Below are 8160 nucleotides of genomic sequence, written 5' to 3' on the forward strand. Positions count from 1 at the left end.
GAGTGAAGAGAACAGTAAGACATTGGCAAAGTAGATCCAGAAGATCCGAGGAGCTCATCAAATCTGGTACCCGCACAGTTCTACTTGACCAGGTATTACAGGCGAGTGAGAGAGTAACATATCAAATTTAAAGGGACACAGACCCTATAGTCACAACAGTGCACATTCATGTGGCGGTTTGGGGGCAGTGGCAGTAATTTATCATCGTGGTCAAATTGTAGGGACTGGGATTTATAAAAACAAAAAAAACCTAAAGGTTTGTAAGATATGTCACTGTATAATTATAGGCAATGTTTTGATAGGTTGTTGTGTTTTCCTTTAGGGATCTGCTGATTGGATGCGTGAATCTCAGCTGGGCAGGAACCATGAATCCTCCGGCTTTTGAGGAGCTGAAGTGTTGTCTCTGTAAAGAGCTTTATAAGAGCCCCGTGATGCTTGGTTGTGGTCACAGCTTCTGTAAGATTTGCTTGGACGAGAAGCTTCAAGCTCAACTTGAGCGGAAATGTCCTTCTTGCCAGGAGAGGCTTAAACCAAACGAAAACCCAACACCTAACATCCTGCTGGCCAACCTGATATCCTGCCTCGTTCGGCAAAGGAAGGAGCTCTGTGAATCGCATGGGGAGAAGTTACTCTTCTTCTGCATGAACTGTGAAACCGCAGGATGCATGGTCTGCAAAGACTCGGCAAAACACCTGAGACATACCTTCCTACCACTGCAAGAAGCTGATGAGATATTCAAGGTACTTCCAGGTGGAGGGTTATAGAGGTATACAAGGGAATACATACCATAGAGGAAGCCCCTGCTGCTACGGGGCCCCTGGGGAGAAGAGGCACGTTCTAGGTTGTTCTTGTCTTTATTTCAGTGAGTGGTGAGAACCTGTACAGGGATGTGGCCTCCTCGGAGGTGCTGTAAAGTTAGCAACAACCTGAAAATGTACTTGTCATAAAATGGGATGGGACACCAGGATCTCGTGTCCCAGGTGGATGTCGGTGTGTTGGTGTCAATAGGGCTCCTGCAAGGGCCTGATTATTATCTTACTATTTTGCTACTTCCTCTAAGTATCCCACTGGAATAATACTGGTAATATAGAGGTGTAGTTATATGGATATGTGAGAGGTTATATGGAGGTATACTGGCTACATAGAAGAATACTGATTGTATGGAGGGGTAGTGGTTTCATGTAGATATAATATTTATATGGGGCTGTGTGAGGTTATATGAAGGTGTTCTGCTTAGATGTCACTGTCTAGTTTGGGCACAGTATCCTGTCTAAGTAATGACTCTATATTTCCTATTGCAGTCTCATATGATTGTGATGTGCGTCCCTGTGTGTGGAGAGACCACAAATAATTAAATAAAACCCAATATCTATCAAATCCACAGAACAAGCTGAACTATGCCATCTGCACACTGGAAAAAAGATTTCAGTCACTAAAATGTGAAATTGGGAGCCAGGAAGAAGAAGTTAAAAAATTCACGGTAATGGATATTATCAGCTACTAGAAGGAGACGCAGGATACAAGATGTGAACACCATTTTACATGTGGAATAATCTACATAATATAAGATTTATCCTGTACTGATCCTGAGTTACATCCTGTATTATACTCCAGAGCTGCACTCACTATTCTGCTGGTGGAGTCACGGTGTACATACATTACATTACTTATCCTGTACTGATCCTGAGTTACATCCTGTATTATACTCCAGAGCTGCACTCACTATTCTGCTGGTGGAGTCACTGTGTACATACATTACTTCTCCTGTACTGATCCTGAGTTACATCCTGTATTATACTCCAGAGCTGCACTCACTATTCTGCTGGTGGAGTCACTGTGTACATACATTACATTACTTATCCTGTACTGATCCTGAGTTATATCCTGTATTATACTCCAGAGCTGCACTCACTATTCTGCTGGTGGAGTCACTGTGTACATACATTACATTACTTATCCTGTACTGATCCTGAGTTACATCCTGTATTATACTCCAGAGCTGCACTCACTATTCTGCTGGTGGAGTCACTGTATACATACATTACATTACTTATCCTGTACTGGTCCTGAGTTACATCCTGTATTATACTCCAGAGCTGCACTCACTATTCTGCTGGTGGAGCCACTGTGTACATACATTACATTACTTATCCTGTACTGATCCTGAATTACATCCTGTATTATACTCCAGAGCTGCACTCACTATTCTGCTGGTGGAGTCACTGTGTACATACATTACATTACTGATCCTGAGTTACATCCTGTATTATACTCCAGAGCTGCACTCACTATTCTGCAGCATCAGGGCTGAAATTTCCCAGCATTTCCTGCCTGTTCTAGCGATTTGCATTCTGGGAAGTTTGTTCTTACATCAGGCTCTGTACAGTCATCTGAAGTAGGACATACTAACTGTCCCTTGCAATATAGGAGCTCAGCTGTTAGGGGTGTGTGCACAAGTTTGTTACTGTTTTCCCCCGACATTTTATTTCTGTAAAAAATTGCAGTGGTGACAAAAATTATGTATTATAATGCTTTACCTTGATTAAAAAAAATATATACAAAATTCTCTTAAAACAAAGAAAGAAACTGATGTGGTTTTGTTCATCTATAATACATCAGTAGTTTGGGATTTAAAGGGGGTCTAAAGTTTTCACAAATCAAGCTGATAGCATTGAAACAAAAAAGTCACTTTGTATTATATATTTTGTACTGTTTTTCAAGTCTCAGAATATTGCCTGCAGTATAAAGAATGGAGGTTGTCATCCTGGCTTGCATGGCTACTTCCATGCTCCTGTATTGGTCTTTACTATAATTGTGCATATATGTCATATAGTGTATGTGTATACCAGTATATCCAGTGCAGCCTAGAGGAGAAAGTGTATTACATGTATACATACAGACATGACACTGGACATAGTATTGACAAACAATAAAAAACAAAAAAAAACTTCCATTCTTTACACTGCAGGCTGCATTCATAAAATTGGAAAACACTGGAATAAAAAATAAGGCTTATATCACAAGTAGACGAGTTCTGGTTAAATGGCTTTGGTTATAGAATGCTTAGACCTCCCCATTCAACTACTGTGTCCTATTTCTCAGATGACCCAAGTCCAGATGGAGCGCCACCTTAAATCGGAGTTTCTGTCTCTGCATTTGTACCTGGACTCCATAGAATATGAAATGAGAGAACGACTCAGGCAGGAGAGCGAAGCAAGCACACAGGCAATGACGAGAAATATGTTTGTACTTGAGACGAAAAGGGAAAGGATGGAAAACTCAATTCTCCGGATGCAAAAGAAAAGGGACACCAGTGACATTAGGGACTTCTTGGCTGTAAGTCTCAGACGTATGAAAGAGAAGAGGTTAAAAACAATGAGACATTTTGCATAGTGCAGAGCCTGAGGGGGCGGAGAATCCGTGTGTCACGCTCCGCCCCCTCAGACCTTACTCTAGGCATAACAGTATCCATTTTACCTGGAGTGTTCCTTTAAATAAGTGCACATGATGTCTGTGCTTCGACATTACCTGTCCCAGTATTTTCAGTTTTACTCTATTGGATAAATGTGACCAATTAATAGCTTTTTCTGACCATCGAAAACACGCCTGGAATCGTCCCAATAGGAAAAAAACGTTGTATTATACTGGGGGAACTTCAGAAGGGTTTCCGGTTGTCAGAATATCCCATTTATGACCCATAACCAGGGAAATCAGTCGTATATTTCGGCCAACGAAGCTCTCATCTATGGCGGACTTAGGACTTCTTTTATTTTTAAACTTTTTGTTTTCACAGGATATTAAAGATTTTCTTCAAGAGTGAGTACCAGAAGTTGTGTTGTCACGTAGATTCAGGTAACAGACACGGGTGTTCATGTTTGTACGTATTGGATTAGATTTTCCACAGAACAAGAAGAGGAAATGAAGACGGAGATTAGAGTGGAAGCGCCAACACTAAACGCAGGACTTTATTGTGGGCCGATCCAGTACATGGCATGGGAAAACATGAAGAAAGTTCTCCAGCCCGGTGCGTGTTGAGTACTCGAAGGATTTTTTTGCTTTTGTTTCATTTCGGTTACCCATCCCGGCAATCCAACAGATAACTCGTATTAAAAGTCCTGTTCTGTAATGATGTAGAAACAGTCTTTCCTCCAAATATAGCGGACGTCTTCTTGTTAGGGTACGTCCAGATGGGAAGGAGAATTCTGTCAGGAAAACTTTTTGGGAATTTGCAGCGTTTCCGTTGCAAAATTTTCACGTAAGACATGTGCATTTTGCTGTGTATTTCGTTGCGGTTTTTAAATATCTGCACAATAGTTTTTCACTGCGCGTGGATAAAATTTGTGTGCAATTTCCGGCTGCAGCATATCCACGTGTGAACATACCCTTATTCAAGTGTGGCCTAAGAATTTATGTATATAAGTGAAAAACTACGTTCTTATGTGCATCTTGGCCCTTTTTGATGCATCACGATTTTATTTGCTTTTGCAGCAGCTGCCTGACACTGGTTACAAAAGCCATCAACTGCTATGCATAAAGTAAATGAATGGATTATAGTACTTCACAACGGCTCCTGCAGAGCACAGATGCCCATAAAAAGTCATCATGTAGGCTGAGACTAACTATGATCTTTCTTCTAGGCATATCTAATATTGTTCTTGATCCAGCAACTGCCCATCCGGCTCTATGCATCTCTGATGACCTCACTATGATATCTTACAAACCATCAAAGGTAAAAGAGAACATAGACACTCCTAAAAGATACAACACAATGATCGGTGTACTTGGATCCCGTGGTTTCAGGTCTGGGAAACATTACTGGTTGGTAGATGTCGGAATGAAGGAGGAATGGATACTGGGGATGGCAAAAGACAGTTGTAATAGGAAAGGAGAGTTTGACGTGACCCCAGAGCAAGGTTACTGGACGATAAAGAGATCAAAGGATGGAGTTTATTCTGCGCTGTCATCACGCCCAATAGAGCTACCAGTGCAGGACAGAGCCAAGAGGATTGGGGTTTACGTGGAATACGAAGCAGGGCAGGTGTCATTCTACAACACGAGCGGCCCGGCCCACATGTATACATTCACAAGCAACTTCACCGAAGGCCTCTACCCGTTCTTGTCTCCCTGCGAGAACGAGAGGCAAATAATGAGGATCTTCCACCTAAAAGTTTAAATCCCTGTGATTTACATGATGACAATTCATTTTCCTAAAGGAAACTCTGCCTAAAATAAAAGATTCTAAATAAATCTTACTATCAAATAGTTTTTTTACTCAGTTTACTCGCAAATCATGGTGCACACCGTATTTGCAACTTTTCTGGGCACACGCTATTTTGTAAAAGTGGCAAGGAAAGTGGACAGCATTGCCGAGAGTGGGCGTAGTAGTTTACACCTTTGACAGTTATTAATACTAAACCCAGAAAATGGCGCAGAGCAGGTGTAGATTTAATGTTCTGACTTTAGGACAGTCCAAAATGCACCACATTTATTAAGACGCATGAGGTTTTTTTTAATAGATTTGCTGTAACACACTTTCTTTTAGACTGGTGTACCAGACCCCAGTCCTAATAAATCTGCACTGTAATATTTCCCATTGGAGACAAAGTGAAGAATCCTAGGTCTAACTTGTGTGCACGGCTCTCCACTGAAGTCTGAGGGAGATACAGAAACATCTGATCTAATAATAGGAGCGCTGCAGGAGAGGCTTCGCGTGTTGTAAGGTGGAGAAGACTACAGGAAGCCCAGACTCCCGGCTGCATCTCCCGCTGTCACATTTAGGCCAGGTTCACAAACGCAGTTTTATTTAATAGTCAAAAGACAGAATAGGATCCAAAAGGAGCGACAGGTATAACGAAAAGTCTGACATCTCCTATCGTGTCCACTCTTGTGTTCGATTAAAAAAAAACAAAAAAAACAAAACTGTGTGAGACCCGGTCCTCAAACTTCTAGTAGGAGCGCGGGCCAAACAAAATGACTGGAGGTTCTTTTAGAAGTTAAGACCAGATGGATTTCCTTGGATATGAAGAACAAAATTTTGCCTACCTGAGAATTTATATTCCTTGAAGTCCGAAGGCAACACTGATGGGTTAACTGCTACTAATTAGGAATGAAGAAATAGCAGTTTCAATGAAGCTCTAAACTCACTGCTGCCCCCCCCATAACTCCTAGAAACAGACGCCTTTTTGTGCAGCAAAATAAAATTATCGAGGGGGGGGGGGGGGGGGCAAATACTGCTGCCTTCGGAAATTAGAATAAAAATTTTCAGTAGTGAAAATTTTGTTCTTCCTCAGTCAGCGCTGAAGGGATTTAAGCAGCAAATCAAAGGGATGGGAGAAGATTAACAGCTCTGGACAGCAAACCAACGCCAAAGGCTGCACCAGCCAAGGAGACGTCCAGCCGGTAATAATGCCATGCGGAGGTGTTCGATGATGCAGACAACGCAGCTCGGCAAATTTGATCCAAAGACACTTCGGCAGACAGCCCAGGAAGTAGCCGTGAACGTGGTGCAACGTGTGTTCACTTGGATGGATAAACCATCCGGATTGCATCAATTTTCTAGCCTTAATACCCTTTCTGGGTCCATGGTGCTCAAAAAATAAAAATTTTGCATTCCTAAAGGATTTGGTTCTGCCAATGTAAGAACAGCTCTCAACATCTAGAAGGTGTAAAGTCCTTTGCTGTTTATTTTCAGGAGAGGGAAACCAGGCTGGAAAAGAATAATCCTGGTTAAGATTGGCAACAGAGGAAACTTTAGGCATTAAAAAATGAACCATTGCTAATATTAAGCAGTAGGATATAACTTGAAGAAAAGGTTCCTTACAGGCAAGGGCACTTAGGTCAGAATCTCTTCTAGCAGTGGCAATAGCCATTAGGAAAAGCACCTTCTTCTAAGAGAAACTTTAGTGCAACATCCTGAAGGTTCAAAAAGGTGGATCTGAGGGGTAATAAAGAACTAAGGCGAGACCTCACTGCAGGGACCGAGACCTCACTGCAGGGACCGAGACCTCACGGCAGGGACCGAGACCTCACGGCAGGGACCGAGACCTCACGGCAGGGACCGAGACCTCACGGCAGGGACCGAGACCTCACGGCAGGTCTGAGATTACGTACAGCTCTGAAATACCTTCAGATTAATGATTGATCAGAAAAAAGATTTTGTAAAGGGAGCGAATAGCAGCAAATTGAACTCTCACCGAGATAATGCCGACATATGGTCCCCATTTCCCAGATCAAACAGTTCAGGGAGCCGGCCTCCTAGCTTTGTACTTATCTATGATGCTAGTTGTCCCTGCCGCCCCGCAGGAATACAGTCTTGTACTGAAAACATAAACAGTACAGGACAGTATTCCCACAGGGAGGCAGGGACTTCTAGCATCATAAATAACCGACGCTAGGATAGTGGGTCCCTGAACGGTGTTCGGTCCGGAAAATACGGCCAATATACAGTCTCTCTCGCAGACCGAACTTGGTCATGTGACGCAAGCCTTATTCTGTCCCAAAGAGTTTAGAAAGGTGAAAAGGTAAAAGGTGGTGTTTTGAGGAAACGTCTCCCAACCATGGCACAATCCACAATGCTCTACGAACAGTGTGAGATAAGGAGATTCTTGAATGGCCGTATCAGGGTATCTAGGGAGAAATCACAAAGGAAGTCCCCTGCTATTTATTAAGTCAACAGATTCTCAAAAACCTCCTCTCGGCACCCCTAGGTCTTGGCCAAAACTGGTTTAGCCAAAGTTTAAAGGGAACCGGTCACCAGCATTTCAGCCATTGAACTTTACATATCCCTCACCGGCCGCTGATATCAAAAGTTCTCTGCCGTTATCCGCTCTCCTAAACTCCTCCTACGACTGTAAATAACGGTTTACAAACATTGTGCCTATTATCGTAATAATCCGGTGTCCCGTTGTGCGCGCACACCAGAGGAGGACATCAATGCAGACGCGTGGGATGTTGTGTGCTGGGGAAGGCGAGGAGCTGTCAAATCAAAAGTAAGGGGGCCGGAAACTCAGAAAGACTCATTAGCATACGGTGTGAGAACACTAAAGCTACAGAGCCGACTAAAGACAATTATAGGTTATATAGAAATGATCTTTCACCCACCACCACCGGGTATCGCTGGTCTAATAGGTGAAATGCTGGTGACAGGTTCCTTTTAATTGC

At 42.7% G+C, this 8160-nt stretch overlaps 1 protein-coding gene across 1 annotated transcript; it reads left to right on the plus strand.

The window, feature by feature from the left end:
- The first annotated feature begins 365 nt into the window (after nucleotides 1-365).
- Nucleotides 366-5173, plus strand: LOC142656557 (zinc-binding protein A33-like). Its single transcript, XM_075831486.1, has 6 exons — nucleotides 366-740; nucleotides 1385-1480; nucleotides 3103-3336; nucleotides 3794-3816; nucleotides 3894-4024; nucleotides 4638-5173. Exons 1-6 carry the CDS (start codon nucleotides 366-368, stop codon nucleotides 5171-5173), a joined length of 1395 nt encoding a protein of 464 aa, XP_075687601.1.
- Nucleotides 5174-8160: the final 2987 nt, after the last annotated feature.

This window comes from Rhinoderma darwinii, chromosome 6 (genome assembly GCF_050947455.1).
Source record: "Rhinoderma darwinii isolate aRhiDar2 chromosome 6, aRhiDar2.hap1, whole genome shotgun sequence".
NCBI lineage: Eukaryota > Metazoa > Chordata > Amphibia > Anura > Rhinodermatidae > Rhinoderma > Rhinoderma darwinii.